This window comes from Balaenoptera borealis (genome assembly GCF_965194805.1).
Source record: "Balaenoptera borealis genome assembly, chromosome: 16".
Lineage (NCBI taxonomy): Eukaryota > Metazoa > Chordata > Mammalia > Artiodactyla > Balaenopteridae > Balaenoptera > Balaenoptera borealis.
Genome location: NC_138872.1, coordinates 84480265 through 84503129, shown reverse-complemented (window position 1 = coordinate 84503129; position 22865 = coordinate 84480265). Strand labels below are relative to the sequence as shown.

General features: G+C 46.6%; 2 protein-coding genes across 23 annotated transcripts in view; one reads left to right on the top strand and one right to left on the bottom strand.

The window, feature by feature from the left end:
* ZNF12 (zinc finger protein 12) overlaps nucleotides 1-22865 on the top strand; it is a 72981-nt gene that overhangs the window by 1831 nt on the left and 48285 nt on the right. For 16 of the 22 annotated variants that reach the window (XR_014235789.1, XR_014235790.1, XM_082360497.1 and 13 more), the window contains exon 2: nucleotides 753-817. Coding sequence is in view for 14 of the 22 variants with exons in the window: in XM_082360497.1 (XP_082216623.1) it covers nucleotides 753-817 (65 nt within the window). In the remaining 8 variants the exon portion in view is untranslated. Of the gene's footprint in view, nucleotides 1-750; nucleotides 818-11893; nucleotides 12014-22865 lie in introns of those variants that run through there. The other 6 variants (XM_082360484.1, XM_082360501.1, XM_082360504.1 and 3 more) reach the window with 3 other exon arrangements.
* On the bottom strand, nucleotides 739-22566 carry LOC309614243 (speedy protein E4-like; the record flags this gene model as incomplete). The annotated part of the gene is made up of 7 exons (XM_082362326.1): nucleotides 739-812; nucleotides 16503-18588; nucleotides 18749-18917; nucleotides 20439-20524; nucleotides 21027-21085; nucleotides 21726-21941; nucleotides 22458-22566. 6 exons carry the CDS (start codon nucleotides 22564-22566, stop codon nucleotides 18529-18531), a joined length of 699 nt encoding a protein of 232 aa, XP_082218452.1. The 3' UTR covers nucleotides 739-812; nucleotides 16503-18528.

Genomic DNA, 22865 nt, shown 5'->3' with positions numbered 1-22865 from the left:
CTCCCTCCAACCCCGATCCTCCTTGTCCTCGTCGTCCTGCTGTCGCCGTGTCGGGCTCTCGCACGTGTCTCTCAAGGCCCATCAGCACGTTGGTTGTCTAATCTAAGCGTCCGCTGCCCCCCTGGGTTGTGCCCTGTGGAATCGCACAGTGTAGTTAGTGCAGGATGAGTCTGCAAGGCTTCTGTCCTGCTTCCTCGGTTGAGGAAGGAAGAGATTGGGCCTGAGAAGGGAGGTGACTTGTCCCAGATCCTCACCGGGTGTGCACGTGGGGTCGCTAACAGGACTCAGAACTCCTAGGGCAGGTGTTCTGTCCACTTCAAATCAGTTTTAAGAAAAGATTTTTTTGAGCGTCGCACTTAAGTTTCTCCAAATAATTGAAAGAGTGAAACGCACCTGAGTGTATCCCTTTATCCTGGGTATCCTGTGGATTTTCTGTTCTGAAGTTGTTAGCAGAGTTGGTGAGAAGAGATAAACTCTAAGCGTTTTTTAATCTCATATTTAACGATGGAGGTTTATTTTAATAGGATTTAGTGTACACTGACTACTGAAAACAAAGTATCGCCCCAGTTACCACAGTCACGTGGGAGTTACAGACCTGAGGGTGGTTGCCCCCTCCTCATTCTAACAGGCCCTTGTGAAGGTGAAAGGGTGGGTCTCCCACAGCTGTCTCTTGTGGAGCGCGGGGCGGGTGCTCGTGCACCCCGAGCCGCTTCAGTCGTAGCTTCACTGCCTGCATTTTTTTCCTTTTCCAGGTCCGCCTCCACTGTCACAGTCCTGCACGTTGTTCCAAGAGCAGCGGAAAATGAATCGGTCTCCGGTGAGTTTTGCTGTTTACGTATTGCCTTGCTGCTCTTGTTTTGTAATAACAGCTTGGGAGGCGAATAGTTCAAAATTTAAAATGGGAAAGTAGAAGTAGGTAAAAGATGTGGTTAGACAAAGCGTAGAGGAACAGGTCAGTACCAAGTGTTTCTGGCAAGTTCTATGCGCAGATCCCACGATCCTCTTACAGCCACAGTACAAGCCTCGGGTTCTTGACATTTGTGGCAAAATACCATCCCTTGCTTGACTTACATTGTCCTGCCGAAGCACTTTTGTTCTTGGGCGTGAAAGGTTTCCTTGAGGATCCCGCTGTAGGCCGCTAGCCTTCCTGAGTGACAGCCCCTAACGTGTTGACATTGGTGCCTTCCTTGTGCTTCCTGTAAGCCGAGAGCATGCTGTCCAGGGAGCACTCAGTGCATGTAACTTTTCTGTTCAGTACAACACTGTTGTCCCGTAGGTACATTGTTTTCAGTGCTCAATCCAGGGATGCAGTGAGGATCCTCTGGAGGAACTGCCTTCTCACCCTTCAAGTAAATGTCCCGCTTTGTCTCTTACAATCTAACGGGGTCGCGTTACAGACCACGTAGTGATGTCTCTGGCAAAGATTCCTTATTTCCCATCTGAATTTTTTTTTTTTTTAAGAAATTCACGTTCTTTTATTTATTTATTTATTTATTTATGGCTGTGTTGGGTCTTCGTCTCTGTGCGAGGGCTCTCTCCAGTTGCGGCAAGTGGGGACCACTCTTCATCGCGGTGCGCGGGCCTCTCACCATCGCGGCCTCTCCTGTTGCGGAGCACAGGCTCCAGACGCGCAGGCTCAGCAATTGTGGCCCATGGGCCCAGTTGCTCTGCGGCACGTGGGATCCCCCCAGACCAGGGCTCGAACCCGCGTCCCCCGCACCAGCAGGCAGACTCCCAACCACTGCGCCACCAGGGAAGCCCTCCCATCTGAATTTTATCGTGCAGCCTGCGGTCTTGGTTCTGCCCCTCCCCGGACCCTGATCCGGTTGAGGTGACCTGTCATCCAGCATACAAACCAGTGGAGATTTGCCAGTCCTCACTTCAGACCACTGTCGCCTTCCCATCTGCAGAGTCTCCTATGTTGGTTTCTGTGACAGATCTCTCCTTGCTCTCTTCCTGACTGATTCTTTCTTCCATCCTCTTTGTGTGTTGTCTTTTTACTCTTGGTTCATGACTCTTAAAGCTGTCTGATCTCACCCTCTGGTGCTTTTCACCTCCAGCTCTGTCAGTTCTCCCACCTGGACCAGATAGATGCCTCTGTCCAGCCACTTGCCAGCATCTCTATGGAGTTTGTCCAAAGGGCACCTCAAATGACTAGATCCAGTAGATCCAAAAATGATTATTTACAGCTCCCCCGCCCCTTGCCTTCTCCTTTTGTCCCTGCCGGCTCATCGTTGCATCATCCAGCCTGTCACCCTACCCAGAAAAATGGGTTCATTGTAGAGTCCTTCTCCATCCTCTGTTAGCACGTTGTAGTGTTAGGCTTGTTAATGTCGTATTCTAAACGGTTTTTATTCGTTCCTCTTTATCCCATACTTGTACCATTAAAATAGCTTATTTTTTCATTTCTGTAGTTACAGAACCTTTGTTTCTGTGCTGCTACCTCTTTCCTCCACCAGCTCAAGTGTATTTTCCACGCTGAGTATTTCTCCTAAAATATGAATCACAGCAGTTTGTCTCCACGTGGGAAGCACTTTAGAGGTTCCCTGGGTGACTGGACAAACGAGGTTGCCATTCTGTGGAGCTGTTAACCCTCGAGCCCAGCACTGGGGGGAGGTCGTAACTCGCTGCTGATGCGTTTGGATGGGTGTGTGGGGTGAGATCCTGCTCGGAGAGGCTTAGGAGAGAGGAGTGGGAGAACGGGGTTTGTTGTGTTCCTAGCTTTTTCAAGACGTTTTGCTGTGACGGGGAAAAGAGAAATTGGACAGTAGCTGGAGTAGGAGCTGAGGTCCGGGGCGGATGTTGTGTCGTGTTGTGCTGTGTTGTAACGGGAGAAACAACAGCGGGAATGATCCAGTAGACGCGTGTGGGAGCGGGGAGAGCTGCGGCCCGGGGTCCTGGCGTGGGGAGGGGGTGGCAGAGCTGGGGTGCAGGTGGAGAAGCCCTCCGATGGCTTCTCTGTTCTCAGGGAAGCAGCTCCTCAGCTGAGGGTGAGGGTGAGGTTGGGGGCTGGAGGAGAGGGCAGCACTCTGGGGCCCAGCTCCATCCTGACCATCAGCACACACCGTTCCGCCAGCCGGGAAGACTGTACTTGCCTTCTCTGCCTGAAAAGCCATCTCGTTTCTTAAATATGGGAGTAATTACTCTTTGAGGAGCCTGTGTGATTCCCCGGGTACTTCTCAGCTCAAAGCGCATTGAGTGCCAGTTCTGGCCACGGACATTTTCTGCTCAGCTGATGGAAGGATCCCCAGAGGAAGTGTCCTGCTTGCCTGGCTCTTGGCTTTGGCGACCCTTCACACCATCTAGTGTGGTGTCTCTTTTCCTAGATGTAAACATCAAATGTCTTCAGGTTCTGCATGTGATCTTAAGAAGCAATTCTCTGCTTCCGGGAGCTTCTGTTCTCCTCAGGGAAGGCACTTCACAGACGTAATTACAGGAGAGGACGGGAATCCTGCCCGTCGATACGTAGGGAACTCCAGAGTGCTGACAAAGCAGAGCCTGCTTTTCTCTCTTTCTTTCTTTCTTTTAAATTTTATTTATTTACGTATTAATTTATTCGTTTTTGGGTGCGTTGTGTCTCTGTTGCTGCGCGCGAGCTTTTTTCTGTAGTTGCGGCGAGCGGGGGCTACTCTTCGTGGCGGTGCGCGGGCTTCTCATTGCGGTGGCTTCTCTTGTTGCGGAGCACGGCTTCTAGGCATGCGGGCTTCAGTAGTTGTGGCTCGCGGGCTCAGTAGTTGTGACTCACGGGCTTAGTTGCTCCGCAGCATGTGGGATCTTCCCGGACCAGGGTTCGAACCCGTGTGCCCACCATTGGCAGGTGGATTCTTAACCACTGCGCCACCAGGGAAGTCCGAGAGCCTGGTTTTAAATGCATTGTCAGAGCACGTGGCTCAGTGACTCGGGGAAGGGTGACGGCCCTCACGTGACCAGGACTTGGGTAGCGGCAGAGGTTGGCGAGGCTCTCAGAGCAGCGTGAGGTGGGCTGGATGAGGCTCCTGAGGTGCTGGTAAGGACCTCCTTCCTTAGGATGTGGGCCTCCTGTCAGGACCAGCGGGACGTGACTGCAGGCGGACCCTGAGGTTGACTGAAGAGCCTCCCCTGTGTGCTGGTTTTGCTTTCATCCTGTGGAGAAAGTGAAACCTTGTAATTGGGACAGTGAGTCATCTGATCAAAAGAAGTCATGTGTAGAGACTGTGGACGGCATGAAACGCAGGGTGGGGTGCAGTGGGTCAAGTCAGGGGGACTCTGGGCTCCAGCGCGATGCCCGACAGGAAGGGGCGAGGCCGCGGCGTGTTCCCGCTGGTCCTAGGCCCCGGAAAACGGTATGGACGTTCTCTTGCGGTTTTTCCTTAATCGCGAATGAGGTTGAGAGCGTTTTCAGGTGCTTAGAAGCTGTTTCTTCATTTTAACTGATAGACAGTTTTAGAGCAGTTTTAGGGTTACAGGAGAGTCGAGCAGACAGCAGTTTCCTGTCCCCGTCCCTCTGGGTTCCCTCCCTTGATAACATCTCGCGCTTGTGTGGCGCGTCGTCTCAGTGGTGGATCAGCGCTGACGCCTAGTTCTCCCCTGGAGTCTGTAGCTTATATCAAGGCTCCCTCTCTGTGTCCTGCTGTGCAGGTTTGGACACGTGTGATGACCGGCAGCCACCACTGCAGTGCCACCCAGAACCATTTCAGTGCCCGAAACATCCCTGGGGGCCACCTGTTCATCCCCCCCAATGCCCCCAAGCCCCCGACAGCTGCTGGTCTTGTTACTGTCTGTCTATTTTTGCCCTTTCCAGAATGTCACGTAGTTGGAATCCTTCAGTCTATGGTCTTCTCAGACCAGTGTATTTCTGTTTTTATATGAAGGGCCTGTCCGTGTTCTCTGCCCGTCTTCCTGCCCCAATACTGTCTTGTTTTGTTTTGTTTCGTTCTGTTCTGTTTTGTTTTCCTTGTCTTATTGACTTACAGAGTCGTCTTAAATGTTTCTAAATTTTTCCAGTTGGGGTCATGTTAGTAAACATAGTTTTCCAAGTTTTATTGTCTTTTTCCTGTATTTTCCAGCATTACTATGTAATTCATTACTTTTTTTTACTTTGAGAGGTTGAATATTATGCATTTTAAAAGTTTCTCAAAATCAGCACGTTTGTGTGTGTAAGATTCCTAGTTGAACAGCACCCTCCGTGGTCAGTACTGGAGTGCAGCTTCTTTGCGGGGGGAGGCGGGGGATGTGGGAGGAATGCATCAGTCTAGTGGTTCCCTTTCTGTTGGTTCTTAGTTCCCCTTTCTGGTTCTGGCACTGCATCAGCCACTCTCCTGGGACAGGCCAGGCAGGTGGGGTCCTCACTTGCTGTCTCTGGAGGCTGTGTGTGTCTGAGAACAGCTTTGTTTTTCCCTGTCGAGCGAGAGGACTCTTTTGGTTGGGGAGCGGCGTCCTAGGACTGCGGCCCTTGGGCCCCCGCTGTTCTGTGTCATTTGGGCCCCAGCCATGCGTGGGAGGTCTCTGACACACAGACGCCGCTGTTAAAGTCCTCTTGGGTGTTTGTCGTTTACAATCCTCTGAGGAATACTCCTTTTCTCTAATGGAATTCCAGTGCTTAAGCTTTCTAGCCACTCATGAAAGGAATCTCAGAAAGCAAAGGAGACCGGTCCTCTCTGCCCCCAAGCAGGGGAGTGAGCCGACACTGTTAGCCTCACGCTGAGAACATGGCTTGTGGGAAACGTGTAACCAGTGCTGCGTTCTGTGATTACAAGGCCGTCTGTGGAATCTTACTGTACCAAGTGGTCTTTTTTTTTTTTTTTAATTTTATTTATTTATTTATTTATGGCTGTGTTGGGTCTTTGTTTCTGTGCGAGGGCTTTCTCTAGTCGCGGCAAGTGGGGGCCACTCTTCATCGCGGTGCGCGGGCCTCTCACCATTGCGGCCTCTCTTGTTGCGGAGCACAGGCTCCAGACGCGCAGGCTCAGTAATTGTGGCTCACGGGCCTAGTTGCTCCGCGGCATGTGAGATCTTCCCAGAGCAGGGCTCGAACCCGTGTCCCCTGCATTGGCAGGCAGATTCTCAACCACTGGGCCACCAGGGAAGCCCCCAAGTGGTCTTTTAAGACACATACATCATGGGTTGTTCCCTTGTGTTTTGAAACGAACCTAAAACCCCTAAATATTTGCAGTTCTGATTGCTTTCTTAATTTGTTATCCAGGTTTTCTGAAATCCATTTTCTTAAAGTTTAAAATGCAAGAAGAGTGCAGTTTTCTAATCTTCTCTTTTCATAAAAGTGAACGTGGGCAAGCCACTTAACCCATCACCAAATAGAAAATCATTTGGAACATTTACAGTAATGCTGTTTTCAAGCAACAACAGTGCATGTATTTTTATGCCCGCTACTGGTGAAAACTACAATGTTTTCTTATTGTGCTGTTTTTTTCTCATCAGGCAAAAAGTACAAGCAATTAAACCCCCTCCCCCCTACAAATCACACATTTTGTGAAATTACAAATGCAAAACCGAAAAGTAGAATAAGGTGTGCGTGATTCTACTTATGCATTATAATTAGACTAGTTCATGGTCTGATCCCTCACTCTCTTGCATTTGGTAATAACTTCCAGTGTGTGAACGTGTGGGCCCCCAGTCTTCATCCGGGCAGCCTCAGGTGTGACCGGTGACACCTGCATGGAATTTGGGCAGAGCTTCTGGAAGACTTGCTGTCGCTTTCTGAGACAGGCTTCTGGAGGCTGAGCCGAGGCAGTTCTGCACAGACACTCGTCTGCCTTGGGCGGCAGCCACCTCTTCCCCCGCCCCGTGTGTCCCGTCAGCAGCTGGGCACCCTCAGCCTTCCCAGGCCAGCAAAGCCTGGGTCCCGGACATCTGTGCATCTGGAGCTGGGGGTCAGGTGACCTGGCATCTTAGGGGACCTTGCTAACAGGACCCATCCTGCCTCTTCGATTGTTCCACGTAAAGAACGTTGATTTTCAGTCAATGTCAGGAGTTTGTTGCCATCTGAAAGGGCCTCTGAGCTTGGCGTGGTCTTTTCCTTCACCTCCTCCACACCATTCCTTAGTTACCCTGCGGCACGTGGGATCTCAGTCCCCTGACCAGGGATTGAACCCAGGTCCCCTGCATTGTAAGGCGGATTCTTTACCACTGGGCCACCAGGGAAGTGCCTACCCTTATGTTTTAACAGTTTTGGAGGTCTTCACAGAGATCCTGGATGGATTCACCTAACAGCACCAGGTAAACTTCGTGTCAAGAGTAGTGCACCTCATTCCTCAAAAATTTTAAAGTAGAACTATTATAAGATCCAGAAATTCCACTTGTGTGTATTTTTTCGGAAGAAAACAAAAACACTAGTTCAAAAAGACACATGCACCCCTATGTTCACTGAGCATTGCTTATAATAGCCAGTGTATAGATGCAACCTAAGTGTCCATCCATAGTTGAATGGATAAAGAAAATGCGTCATATATATATATATATATATATATAGCTATACACACACACACAATGGACTGTTAGCCATAAAAAAAAAAAAAAAACAACAAAGAATGAGGTGCTTCCCTGGGGATGCAGTGGTTAAGAATCCGCCTGCCAATGCAGGGGAAATGGGTTCAAGCCCTGGTCCTGGAAGATCCCACATGCCACGGAGCAACTAAGCCCGTGTGCCACAACTATTGAGCCATGCTCTAGAGCCTGCGAGCCACAACTACTGAGCCCGCGTACCGCAGCTACTGAAGCCCGCTCACCTGGAGCCCATGCTCTGCAACAACAGAAGCCACCGCAGTGAGAAGCCCACGCACCGCAAGGAAGAGAAGCCCCCGCTCGCTGCAACTAGAAAAGAGGCCACATGCAGCAACAAAGACCCAACGCAGCCAAAAGTAAAATAAATAAATTTTTTAAAATTAAAAAAAAAAAGAATGAAATCTTGCCATTTGTGGCAACATGGATGGAGCTAGAGGGTATTATGCTAAGTGCAATAAGTCAGACAGAGAAAGACAAATACCGTATGATCTCATTTGTATGTGGAATCTAAAAAAACAAATGAACTAATGTCACTAAAGAGAAACAGGCTCATAGATACAGAGAACAAACAGGTGGTTGCCAGAAGAGGGTAGGTGGATGAGTGAAATAGGTGAGGGAGATGAAGAGGAACAGATAACCAGTTACAAAATAAATGAGTCATGGGAATGAAATATACAGCATGGGAAATACAGTCAATAACATTATAACTTTGTACACTGACGGATGGTAACTAGACCATGATTCTTTTCTAACGTATAGAAATATTGATATTGTGCACCTGGACCTAACATAGTGTTGTAGGTCAGTTACACTTGAATTAAAATTTTTTAATTAGAACGAAGAGAATAGTGTGCCTCATTACCTATAGACACTTAGTCATACAGCAGTTCTCTAGAACATATGCATCCTGTGTAACTGTAACTTTATACCCATGGAACAACTCCCCATTCTCTCCTCCCCCACCCCTGACAATTTATGTTTGCCTCTTTTGGATACCTCGTATAAGTGGAAACACACAGTTTTGTCCTTCTGTGACTGAGCCATTTCACTTATCATAATGTCTTCTAGTTCTGTCCCCGTTGTCACAACTGGTAGGATTTCCTACTAATAAGTCTGAATCATATCCTATGTATATACCACATTTTCTTTACCCATTTCTCTGTTGATGAAAATTTGCATTGTTTTCCTATCTTGGCTCTTGTGAATAATGCTGTAATGAATGTAGAGGTGCATATATCTCTTCTAGATATTGATTTCCTTTTCTTTGACTATACAGGCTATATATTATATCACATTATATTACATCATACTACATTACATTCTATTATAATTATTGTGCTTCCCGAATCTTGTGTGTTTTACAAATTGAAGGTTTGCGGCAGCTCTTTGTGGAGCAAGTCTGTTGGCACCGTATTTCCAACAGCAGTTGCTCACTTCTTGTCTTTGTGTCATATTTTAGCAATTCTCACACTATTTCAAACCCTCCATCAGCAAAGATTACTACTCGCCGAAGGCTCAGATGATGGTTAGCATTTTTTAGCAATAGAGTATTTTTAATGTTTTTTTTTGTTTTGGCTGTGCTGCACAGCACGTGGGATCTCAGTTCCCCGACCAGGGATCAAACCTGCGCCCCCTGTATTGGAAGGCGGATTCTTAACCACTGGACCACCAGGGAAGTCCCTAAAGTATTTTTTTTTTAACATCTTTATTGGAGTATAATTGCTTTACAGTGTTGTGTTAGTTTCTGCTGTATAACAAAGTGAATCAGCTGTATGTATACATATATCCCCATATCCCCTCCATCTTGCGTCTCCCTCCCACCCTCCCTATCCCACCCCTCTGGGTGGACAGAAAGCACCGAGCTGATCTCCCTGTGCTATGCGGCTGCTTCCCACTAGCTATCTATTTTACATTTGGTAGTGTATATATGTTCATGCCCCTCTCTCGCTTCGTCCCAGCTTCCCCTTCCCCCTCCCCGTGTCCTCAAGTGCATTCTCTACGTCTGCGTTTTTATTCCTGTCCTGCCACTAGGTTCATCAGAACCACTTTTTTTTTTCTTTAGATTCCATAAATATGTGTTAGCATACGGTATTTGTTTTTCTCTTTCTGAGTTACTTCACTCTGTTTCACAGACTCTAGGTCCATCCACCTCACTACAAATAGTTCAGTTTCGTTTCTTTTTATGGCTGAGTCATATTCCATTGTATATATGTGCCACATCTTCTTTATCCATTCATCTCTCAATGGACACTTAAGTTGCTTCCATGTCCTGGCTGTTGTAAATAGTGCTGCAGTGAACATTGTGGTACGTGTCTCTCTTTGAATTATGGTTTCCTCAGCATATGTGCCCAGTAGTGGGATTGGAGGATCATAATGGTAGTTCTATTTTTAGTTGTTTTTTTTTTAATAAATGTATTTATTTTTATTTATTCATGATTTTTGGCTGTGTTGGGTTTTCGTTGCTGTGCGCGGGCTTTCTCTAGTTGCAGCAAGCAGGCGCTACACTGTTGTGGTGCGCGGACTTCTCATTGCGGTGGCTTCTCTTGTTGCAGAGCGCAGGCTCTAGGCGTGCGGGCTCAGTGGGTGTGGCTCTCGGGCTCTAGAGCGCCGGCTCAGTAGTTGTGGCACACAGGCTTAGTTACCCTGCAGCATGTGGGATCTTCCTGGACCACGGCTCGAACCCGTGTCCCATGTGTTGGGAGGAGGATTCTTAACCACTGCGCCACCAGGGAAGCCCTATTTTTAGTTTTTTAAGGAACCTCCATACTGTTCTCCATAGTGGCTGTATCAGTGTACATTCTCCGCAACAGTGCAGGAGGAGGGTTCCCTTTTCTCCACACCCTCTCCAGCATTTATTGTTTGTAGATTTTTTGATGATGGCCATTCTGAGTGGTGTGAGGTGATCCCTCATTGTAGTTTTGATTTGCATTTCTCTAATGATTAGTGTTGTTGAGCATCCTTTCACGTGTTTCTTGGCAATCTTATATCTTCTTTGGAGAAATGTCCATTTAGGTCTTGTGTCCATTTTGAAATTGAGTTGTTTGTTTTTTTGATATTGAGCTGCATGAGCCGCTTGTATATTTTGGAGATGAATCCTTTGTCAGTTGCTTCGTTTACAAATATTTTCTCCCACTCTGAGGGTTTTTTTTTTTTGTCTTGTTTATGGTTTCCTTTGCTGTGCAAAATCTTTTAAGTTTCCTTAGGTCCCATTTGTTTATTTTTGTTTTTATTTCCATTTTTCTAAGAGGTGGGTCAAAAAGGATCTTTCTGTGATTTATGTCATAGAGTGTTCTGCTTATGTTTTCCTCTAAGAGTTTTATAGTGCCTTGCCTTACATTTAGGCCTTTAATCCATTTTGAGTTTATTTTTGTGTTATGGTGTTAGGTAGTGTTCTCATTTCATTCTTTGACAGGTAGCTGTCCAGTTTTCCCAGCCCCACTTATTGAAGAGGCTGTCGTTTCTCCATTGTATATGCTTGCCTCCTTCATCAAAGATAAGGTGACCATATGTGCGTGGGTTTATCTCTGGGCTTTCTATCCTGTTCCATTGATGTATATTTCTCTTCCCTAAAGTATATTTCAATAAAGGTATGTACATTGTTTTTTTAGACACAAGGCTATCGCACACTTAACAGACTACAGTACAGTGTAAACATAAGTTTTTCATGCACGGGTACACCAAAAAATTCATGTGACTCGCGTTATGGCGGTATTCGCTTCATAGCAGTGTTCTGGAACTGAAGCTGCAATGTCTCTGAGCTGGGCCTGTATACCCAGAAGTGGGATTGCTGGATCATATGGAATTTTTATTTAAAAGATTTTGAGAAAACTCCATACTGTTTTCCACAGTGACTGCACGATGTTACATTCCTGCCTACAATATGCAGGGGTTACGATTTCTCTACAACCTTGACAACTCTTATGTTTAAAAAGAAATAAAAAATTGTAGCCATTCTAACAGATGTGAGGTAATATCTCATGATGATTTTGATTTGCATTTCCTGGATGATTAGTGACATTGAGCACCTTTTCATGTACCTGGTGCTGTGTTAAGTATTCCTAACACACATACAGAGACACAAAGGGATAGAAGGAATCTTTTGTAAGTGATGAGTATATTACCGTGATGGTGGTGATGGTATCACAGGTGTGTGCATATGTCCAAACTCATCAAGTTATACAAATTAAACCTGGGCTGGATTTTGTATATCAGTTATACATAAATAAAGCTGTAAAAGCCCAGCAACAAGTGGTGTGTTTCATGAGCCGGTGAAGCCCAGGTACATCTTTTCTCCTCTCCCAGGGGTGAACCCACCCAAGCAGCCATTGAACTTGGCTCACTTTCCGTTTCTTTAGTTTCCCCTTCTATTACTTTTGTGTTTCTGCTTTGTTTTCAGATTACAGCTAAGTGGTTCCCCATTTGTAGCAGCAGTGATTCTGAGTTTGGCTCTGTCGTTTGAAGACTTTTGATGGTCTCTCCAAAGCGATTAAGTTTCTACAGAACTAATCTCAATTAGGTGAGAGGTGACAGAGGATCTGGTTTGTTAGTCTTTTCTTAGTCTTTTCTGTTTGTCTATTTGTCTACTTTGACAAGCTCAAATCAGTTAAGAATCTCTTGCCCAATGGGAGGAGAACGGCTCCTTAATATCTAGACTGGTGACTCTTTACTCCTGACCCATGTCTAAGACTTTAGAACTGAAGGTAAAAGTTCCATTTCTCTGTATGTCTGTGTGTCTGTAATTCAGAAAGGTCTTTACTTCTGACAGTGTGAGTATGTAATGTTTTCTTACTTCTGGATCTATTAAAGTAGATTGTAGAGTCTCTTAAATTAAAGGATTTCTGTCCTGATTGGCTTACAAAGATACAAATGTGCTTATAAAAATTATATATCCCGAAAATTCTCAGAAAGGAATTTGAACTTCTAATACTTTAAATGTGCTAGAAAAGTATTCTTACGGAAGTCAAGTCAGGGAATTCCCTGGCGGTCCAGTGGTTAGGACTCGGTGCTTTCACTGCCAGGGTCCGGGTTCAGTCCCTGGTCAGGGAACTAAGATCCAGCAAGCCTCTCGGTGCAGCCAAAAAAAAAAAAAAAAAAAAAATCAGAAATTTAAAGACTTCAAGTTTACATAATTTAGGTAAATCTTTGGCAAATGAAGCTAGTTTAATATTTTTGGTTTAATAAAACGTTATTCCTATCTTATTTATCAGTATTAGGCATACATTGAAAACAATTCTACTTGGGTGTGTTCTTCCTAAATTTATATAGGTGTACCCATCAAATAAGCTAACATTACTTCTACTTAATGTTTAAGGTTATGAAAAATGTAAATTTGTGTTTAACCACATTTAATTATTCTTCTGACAAACTTTATTTCAACAGTAACTATGTTTTGTACTGTGTCAGCTTGTCGATACATTCCAAGATCTTTAGTTTACGTAAACCCTTGAACTGATACTAAATTGTGTTACTGACTGGATAATCATTGGATACCGAGGTCATTTGTAAGCAAGACAGAAACCTGAAACATTGATCACTAAGCATAATCTCAAGTTCTATGCTCTTGCTGCATATTTTTATTTGTTACCTAGAGGCTATATCTGTGGGTGTGTTAATGAATGTGTTTGTCTCTGACACTTGGAGAAGTTGTGTAAGGGATGTTTGTGGCCACGTAAAGTTGTGTTACGTGTGTTCATGAGCTCTGCTAGCCTACAATGCTGGTGTGTGATGGTCAGTTGTCAGTTATTCACTCCCAGTTTTCTTTGTGCAATGGAAGTAACTTTGGTTCAAAGTTATTATGAATATAATATGAATGAGACTTGAGCAATAGTAATGTTATCGGCTGGAACAGAACTCAGGTGCAGCTGCTCATCGCTCAGAAGTCAATGTTCCAGAGACAAGGGTTGGTGGAAGAAGAAAGATGCTTTATTCAGGAAGCTGGCAACCTGGGAAGATGGTGGACTAGTGTCCCCCAAAGCATCTCCCAGTTGCCAATTAGAGGGAAAAGGGGTTTATAGGGAAAAGACGGGAAGTCTCTGGGCTGTGCAGGTGGGGGCTACATGCAGAGTAGCACAGTCAGCTCTGACCATCATCTTGACATTGGTCATGCAGTGGTGTGGTCAGTGTCATGTTGATTGTTTCAGGCACAGTTAATCTTCAAGTCCAGTGTTGGTTTGTTCCCATTTCCTTGAGGCCAGTTCCTGGAATTGTGTAAGCCATTGGTTCAGGTCTGCTCAAGATGGAGCAGCTTATGTCATAACTCCAGTCTGGTCATCATACAGTTAGCTTTCTCCTCTTGTAGTGGTTTTAGTATCTGCAAAACAAGTTAGGAATGTGTCTCTGACACTGTTACTTATGTCCTTGGGGAGGAACTAAAGATTCTGTGACTGCTGTTGTCCTAATCGTGAACTGCTTGAACCTGTTGTTTTGTGACTCAGGGGAGGCCTGGGAGACTGCAGCTGTTTTACAAACAAGAGGCAGGGGACGTGGAAGGGCCCTGCAGGGTCCTGCTTGGTTCCAGCAACCGAGAGGTACAACTTTGTATGCAAGATGATGAGATGTAGTTTTGTTTATTAACAGGAACAAAAATAGTTTGGTCCTAAAGTAAGATGACTGATTGTTCCAGCACCAGAAAGAGGATAGTGAAGGACACCACCTGAATGAATCTAGAAAGTTGTATGAGATTGGTGGAAAGGGAATTGTATTTGTCTCAGCCGAAGGTGGCTCAGTTTTGATGTTTATTGCAGAGATTTTCAAAAAAGAGCTTATGGTTCTCTTAAGTATCAAATATTATATTGATGTAAAGCTGGAGTTTGGTTTTCTCTCTGTAAAAATGATATATTTTTTCGTGGAGTATTGGTCTCCTTAATAAGTGGTTGGAAAAGTTGTTCTCTAAATCTGCCTAAACAGCCGAAATTCTGTATCTCACTGGAAGAGCTTTCTGCACCTAGTTCTGAATTCATCCGGCCTTCTTATTTTCTTGAAAATAAATGCACAGGGACTTCCCTGGTGGTGCAGTGGTTAAGAATCCGCCTGCCAGTGCAGGGCACATGGGTTCGAGCCCTGGTCCGGGAAGATCCCACATGCTTTTAGAAACTAGAGCACGGAGAGAGTAAGGTCATATGAAATTTGAAACGCTAAATATTGTCATAGTTTTAAGCAGTTTGAAGATTGTTGGGAGAAATTATGTGTCATTCATTCAAGTAATACACATTTGATGAATACTTGCAAAACATAAACAATAAAAAATCCTCTAGAGCCCGCGAGCCACAACTACTGGAACCCACGTGCCTCGAGCCCATGCTCCGCAACAAGAGAAGCCACCGCATTGAGCAGCCGATGCACCACAACGAAGAGTAGCCCCCGCTCACCGCAACTAGAGAAAGCCCACGTGCAACAACGAAGACCCAATGCAGACGAAAATAAATAAATAAATAAATAAATAAATGTGTTAAAAAAAAAATAAATGCAGAACACACTTTCTGCATTTCTGAGAAAGTTAAGCTTCCTTAAAACTGTGTTCCTTTTGGTCTGGTTTTTTCTCCTTAAAGTGTACTGTCAGGAATTCCCTGGCATTTCTGGGGTTAGGACTCTGCGCTTCCACTACTAGAGACCTGTTTTTGATCCCTGGTCAGGGAACTAAGATCCTGCAAGCTGCGTGGCGCGGCCGAAAAAACAGCAAAGACAAAATAATCATACTTTAGCCGTTAAACGAAGTCCAGGGCCTTTAGTTCCTCCTCAAGGGCTATCGGGTAATATTCTGAGCCACGTCCTTGGAGCTGTTTTGCAGAGACTGAAACCCCCAGCAGGTGGAAGAAGTTAACTGCATGCTGCCCACAAGCACGTAGACCCCAGACCAGTTGGAAGCAGAAGGCTGATGATGTTGAGTCCCCGTTACCTCACCACCAACCAATCAGAAGAATGTCCGTGAGCTGATCACGCACCTTGTAACCCTGTCTTCAACATGTAGCCCCTTTCTCTTTTCCCTATATAGTCCTCAAGCAAAACCTCAGGAGGGGAGAGTAGGTTCTTTGGGACGAGTCCACCTTCTCCCCTGGACTGCCGGCTTCCTCAATAAAGCTATGTTTCCTTTTACCCAACACTTGTCTCTCAGTATTGGAGTCCTGAATGATGCAAGATCTGCCTCATCTTCTGTAGTTTTTTCTCCATGAAAAATAATTCAGGATTATTTTTCAGAGTTAAGAAATGTGGTTGGATAATCACAACTCCAATTAAGCCACACCTCGTTGGGCAGCAAACAGGCAGAGCAGACTGGTAATGACCACGCACATCATGATTGTGAGAAGACTTTCATCTTTATTATATTTCCCCAAAAGCTGCATTGCATGGTACTCTTTAATAATCTAAAATAACATACAAACTTGTTGAGAGAAGTTAAAAAATTAGGACTGAATTCCCACAATTCAGTAATGAGTACTAAAAAAATACAAATTTATGCTTACAAGACTTGGGAGGAAATACCCACCTAGCTGTAAGTAGAATGGAAATATTATGTAATAGATAAAATGTATATTATGTAATAGATAAAAACAAAAATCTCTCTTGAAAATGTGAATAAAATTGTATATATGTGTAAATATACAACAGCTGTAATACTCATCACAAAACTTTGTAGGAATAAGATGTTTCACAATGAAGACTATTTCAAAACTATTTAAAATACATCTCTAAATATAAAATATAAAAATACAATAATTTTATAGGTGACATTTTCAAAATAAGCCAGTGGAAGTTAAGTCATCAGTCATGACCGTATGGCTCTAATTATATATTTTAAAGTTATTCCCTCCTATTCTGAGCCCCCTACACGCCACCTTCAAATGCTTCTAGACTGGGGCAAACAAGTGTATAAAAAATGGGACCTCCAATGTTCATCTCAGGGGAGATTTGAATGAAATGATCTGAAAATTGGGGTGGTGCCTTCCAAAGGGATGGAACTTGACAGAACCCTGATTTCTTATTGTTCTGCCACAGACTCCTAGAAGCACGCCCCGCTCCCAGGAGTGTGACACGAAAACTCTCTTGAGCTCATTCTGGAAGACGCTGGGTTCTTCCTGATCATCTGCACAAGAGGCTTCTCCCTCCCTCCCTCATGGCTGTCGTCAGCGTGTGGATTGACCTCCTGTGCAACATCCTCATCTCTCCTGGGCTCTGTGATCTGGAAGTAAGAGAAGGAGCAAGGACGTCAGATTTCAAAGTGGGAACTGTCCAGATACAAAGGTTTTCACATTCTTAGTCAGTTCTCACCAGAATTGAGACTCATTTATGATTGCAGTTTTATCTCAAATTCTCCATTCGGAGCCCCAATCCTGAACCATTCATTGTTTTCAAGTGCGATTCTTGGACTTTGGTGACCCTGACTCCAAAAACTACTGAATACACCTAAGGTCAGGCCCAGTCATCTGCTTTATAGCCAAGACTCCAGGTGATTCTGCTCAGGGAGCTGGCATTTGGAGAATGCTGCTTTAGTCTTAACTCACCTTGGTCCTTTGGCACCACTTAAATTCTGAACTTGGAACCACACTACAGACATCACTGACCGGTCAGCATCGTGGACCAGGAGACCTGATGCCTGATGCCTAATCCTAATGTCTATTTTATTATTAATTTTTAATTTACTTATTTTCTTTATTTTATTTTTGGCTGCATTGGGTCTTTGTTGCTGCGCGTGGGCTTTCTCTAGTTGTGGTGAGCGAGGACAACTCTCCGTTGCTTCTCATGACGCTTCTCTTGTTGCGGAGCACGGGCTCTAGGCGCACAGGCTCAGTAGTTGTGGCTTGTGGGCTCTAGAGTTCAGGCTCAGTAGTTGTGGCTCGTGGGCTCTAGAGCGCAGGCTCAGTAGTTGTTGCGCACGGGCTTAGTTGCTCCGCAGCATGTGGGGTCTTCCCGGACCAGGGCTCGAACCCGTGTGCCCTGCATTGGCAGGCGGATTCTTAACCACTGAGCCACCAGGGAAGTCCCTGGATCCTAATGTTTAAATAAAAGTCAGTCCTAAACTTGGTTAGTTTTATGGGCTGAATGTTTGTGTCCCCCAAAATTCTTATGTTGAAATCTTAAAATCTTAATCACTAAGGGGCTGGTATTAGGAGGGTGGGGTCTTTGGGAGGTTATTAGGTCATGGGGTAGAGCCCTCATGAATGAGATTATTGTCCTTGTAAAAGAGACTGTGGTCTGTTGTTTATAAGCCACGCAGTCTGTAGTATTTTGTTAGGGCAGGTCGAATGGACTGACAGCTAGTTTGCAAGATTTCAACCAAAGGTTTGCTCAATCCTCTGCCCACATCTAGAACTCTAATGTGTCCATTGTAATAAGCCATGCTGCAGATGGCATTCCTTAACCTTCAGTCGTTCTGATAAACCCCCTTGAGCATAAAGTTGAGGGGGAAAAGGTGAATTGTACAAGAGGAATCATTGGTCCAGAAGTGGTGAGTCAGGGGAAATAAAGAGTCACAGGTGATCTGGCCATAAGCAATTGGAAAGTAAATTTGGATGAAAATAAAGCTAGTCATAATTCGTCTTTTCTTATTGAACGTGTAGGCTGTTCTATCTAATATCCTGTTTGTAGACATTTACTTTGTGGTAGGTAAATCCTAGAACCCATATCCGTGAGGGATGTAAGGCCAAAAATGAATTAAAAAGGGAAACTCGAAACACCGTATATGGAAAAAAATCACCATCTCATCAAAGCTGTTATTTGGACCCAATTGCTTTGGGTGAAATGACTTCAGTGAGACCCATGCGTCTGTGACAGACTGGTTTCCCCGAGGTCTGGCTCCCATGGGCCCCACGGTGCTGGTGTGTGTGTGTGGCTGTGAGGCCGCGGCTGGGCGCTGAGTCGGCGTGTGGCTGTGTGCCCGGCTGGCCCCCTTCACAGCGTGAGAGGTGATGTGGGTCCAGCAGTGGGATTCCTCCGATTTCCTCAGTAAGCAACGCGTTCATTCCGCCCGCACCTTTGCGGACGCAGACCTACCTTTGCGCAGGCCGATGACCTCAGGCCTGCGTGGTCCTGGGGCCTCTAGGGCAAGAGGGCGCGATCTCTTCCCCACACCCAGAGCTCTGGATCAAAAGCCTGGATCTGGAAAGACAAACAGCCCCTGGAAATGAGGATGACGCTGCCTCCCCTTGCCCCGCGTCCGGTTCTTTCTCATCCGTCCCCAAGTCCCAGACCGAATCCCCCATGATCCCCACCTCCTCTCCGGCCCTGCTCCTCCCCCAGACCGCCACAGCCCACCCACCTGCTCGCACTCTTCCCGAGTGACCCTAGCGTTCCAGCCCATGGAACGGATGAACTGGAGACGCAGTTTGTGGAACAAGGGACGCTGGGAGCGGTTCTTTCCATAGAGGAACGAAAAGATGGCCTGTTTGGGGGCCTGGTTGTCCTCTTCCATGTCGTTGGCCACATAGCTGGGGAAAGACATCAGGTGGCTGTCATCAGCACAGGAAGGGCCTCCACTTGAGATCAGCTTCCCAGAAAAGAGGCGGGCTGAGCATCCTGACACGACCCACCCAGCCCTGCCCAGCGTCCCCGAGGGCCGCCCAGTCATCAAGGCGCCACTGCCAGGCAGGACCTTCGCAAGGGTGCCTCTCACACCTTGATGCCGGGGACAAAATCCAAACCCCCTGTTCCCTTCAACTTGTTGTATGTGCACACACCTCTCTCCCTATGTTGCAGGTGTATGTACAGTTCCTGAGGGCAGGAGCTGATCTGATCTATTTCTGCATTCATCCCTCTCCTACCAAATGACACATTTAGGGCTTGGTTCATCTTGATGCATTAATTCAACAGCCTTTTGTGAATCTCTGTTCCCATCACCTCATATTCCCCAGCGTGTAGGGTGTACTTTATAAGGTTTCATTAGATGAATGAATGAATGAATGAATGAATGAACATTTTATCTCGTAGCCAAATGCAATACTGATTACCTCGAAGACTCACAATAACAGACATTCGCAAAATGAAAAGAATTGTGCTGAGTGTTTTGGGAATGCATTGACATTTTGACAAGACCTGCCTTCCACATTGTGTCTAGTCTAATGGGACTGGGGAAGGGGAAGGGGGGGAGATAAGAAATGACTGTAATGCAAAGCATCACATTCTAATACGATTTTAACTAAAGTGCCTCCGGGATGCAGAAGTTAGGGAGATCAGGCATCGTGAAGGTTTTGGTGTTTGAACCCACTTTAAGGATAGGGTCATTTTCTTCAGATAAATGTGTGGGAAAGATCCCTGGACAGAAAGCACAATAGAAACTTAGAGGGCAGGGTATTTGGAAGGAACAGTGACACAAAGGAATAAAGTATCAGGACAGTGTGATGGAGATTGCAGAGAGAGTTGAATTCCAACCCAGAACTCTGGCCTTGATTTGGCACGTAATTAGCCAATGACATTGTGTGAAGCGGTCAGACCTGGGTTTTGTAAGGATATTCAGGCAAATAGAGCCGACTGGCTTGGGAGACTTGGAAGAAACATCAGTGGGGAGCATTTTCCATCAGGTCCGCGCTATGTGATAAGGGCCCCCGATTGTGGCATTTGTCGTGGGAACGCAGAAACGGAAGATAATCACACTTGGTGCTGATGTGGGAAGACCCGAGACCGGAGAATCAGAACCGGAAACGTCTCAAGTCTATTTACTTGTGGGCAGGATGGTGTCAGTTCTTTCTTCCTCTCCTCTTAGGAGTGTTTTGCTTTGTTTCGTTCAGTGTTTTAATTGACATTAGGGTAGTTTGTTTTGACAATGAATGGTATAAAAAACATAACTTCGTTTGAAAAAGAAACCACTCTACCGTAATCCTGTCATTTTCACAGCCAGAGTGGACAGTACAGAGGGGTTTAAAAAAATAGATGAAAGGTCAGAGCCCCAGGTCTCCCCCTCCGCCCTCCCAGGGGGTTGAATATTGATGGAGGGGATGGAGCAAGATACTCACAGAGCTATAAAGAAATGGATTCTCTGGAATTGCCAGGAGAAGAGCCCGGCCCGGCTGAAATAAGCTATCACCATCGACAGGAGATACTGATGGAAAGAGGGAAAAAAACGTAGGAGAAGCTTGCCAGAAAAGAGGCACATCTTCCACATCGTGGAAGAGGAAAAACAGTGGGATAAGGGAGCAGGGGACGAGGAATGGGTGGTGCCACTTGGAGAAGAGACCCCCGTGTTGGGTGAGCCTGATTATTTGGGGGAGGGTAGAGGACAGAAGGTCAGAGTTTGCGACGCTCCAAGGATGGGAGGCTGTGGGTTTGAGGGCGTGGACTTAGGGCCGCTGGCACTGGACGGTGTTTGATGAACCGGAGCCAAGGCGAGTCCCCAGGAGCTGAGAGGAGAGGGGACTTAGGCAGCAACCACCAAAGGGGCACACCTGGGGCTCAGATCCCAGAGGGGACCTCGAGGCCCCTGGAGGGAAGTGTTGACAAGGCATCAGGTTGGGAGGGGAGTGGAAACGTGGGTGGAGAAAGCACCCCGCGTGCCCACCCAGGACAGGCTCTGGAGCAGGAATCCATCTCAGTGGGTGACTTACCTTGTCAGATACTTGCAGGTTTTTGTCCCAGGCGAGGAATTTCCTAATGACGGGATCCTCTGTGAAAAGAGGGCAGATGTTTGCCAGTGGGAACAGGGCTGTTGTGGGAGCATTCCAGAGCCAAGAGGGAGAACCGCGCCCCCCCCCCCCCGGGGAAATGCCAAGATGTGGCCCAGGGTGAAGCTGATGGGAAGAGGGGAGGGAAGATCATTCACTGTGGTAGGAAAAGGGGTGACTCCCCTTCTAGGGGGGCCGAGTGACAGGGAATGATGCCCCTTCATCATGCATTCACGTACCACTGCAGAGGGCATCGAGTTACTCACAGCCAGTTTCTCAATTGACAGTCATGTCAGAGGGCGAAGGTGGCTTGTCAGCCCCTCCCCCCTCCCCCGCCCCACGCCGGTAAGATTCAGAAGGCCAGTAAGAGCTAGAGTCTCAGGGATACAGTTGAAACCAAGCGAACCTAATCCTGTATCACTTCTAAATCTAACCTAGTCTTGTATCATTTGTAAGTCTAACCTAATCCTGTATCATTTATGTGTCCCCTGTGTCCTTTATCCATAGACAGTCCGCCAGGGACGGAGAGTGCACCAACTAGCAGGGAATTCTTTTCCATTGGGAAAGTGTAGTCATTGGAAGTTTTTGTTTGTTTTTCAAGTATAGGATTGGAGGGTGCTGGGCGAAGGGGCTGGTCCTTACCGAGCATCCTGTTGAAGACCTCGTGGTGCTCAGGCAGCACTGAAGACACCCGCTGTCGCTTGAGCTTCATCTTGAGCCCATTCAGCGACTCCACGACCCAGGTGTCCTGGGCCTCAGTGGCCGGCTCGCCCTCCTCCTCCTCCTCTCTGAACGCCACTGACCTCTTCCTCTTACAGCCAGGGCGCTGAGGCGGGGAGCTGCAGCCGGCCCAGGGGGCTGAGAAAAGACAAGAGACTACAATAGGACGTTCTCGTCTTGGGAATTCAGCCACTTGTGACCACCCAACCCCACCCCAACTCCGCCTCCCCCCCGAAACACCCCTACCCTTTTCAGTCTCATAGACCTCTGACCTTGACCCAAGTCATCTTTCCATCTTTCTCTGTCCATATCTACCTATCCCTCCCCTGACTCATTTTGTCATTTTTCCAGCTTCGTCCTGAAAACTCTTTCTTATGGTAGGTAATTTGTCCCACTAGGAAAAAAGAAAAAGAACCCTCCCCTTGTTTCCTCTCTTCCCCTCTCTCATCCTTGGATCTCATCTCCTAACCCTCTTTCTTGCTTCCCAGGGTTTCCGTGTCCCCAGCTCCTGTCCTCTCCTCCCTCAATCCCTGGCTTTCCGAATGTCTCCCTTCTTTCATAGGCACCTGACGCAGGTGCTCCTTCCCGACCTCTGTACCCTCTCCTCCTTACTGGTCAAGCCTCTGAAGTTCCTTCTCGTGCCAGCTCCCTCACCTGACGGTCCTGGGCTTTCTTCGTTGACAGTCACCTCCAGGGGGTACCCTGAGGAGCTGGGCTGGGAGTCCTGGTCCTCAACCTGGGAAGTCGGTTGACGATTGGCCATGATTTCTCCCAAACTCTTCCCTTCCTCGACGCCTAGACTCTGCTTTGTCCCAACTCTTCTTCTGGACTTGGGCAAAACACAAGTGGTCGTCCCTTCTCCGAGCTGCGGGGCAACTGGCAGTGGAGAAAAGCTCTGGCGAGATGCTATTGTCCACCTCTGCTGCCGAGCGCCACGGAGTCTGGTCCTTCCAATCAGGAAGGTCGGAAGCCTGTGACATCATCATGGGTCATTCCAACCTGGCAACCAGTTTGAATGAAAACAAGTAACTGTCAGACCTATGTGTGCACTTGTCCCAGAGA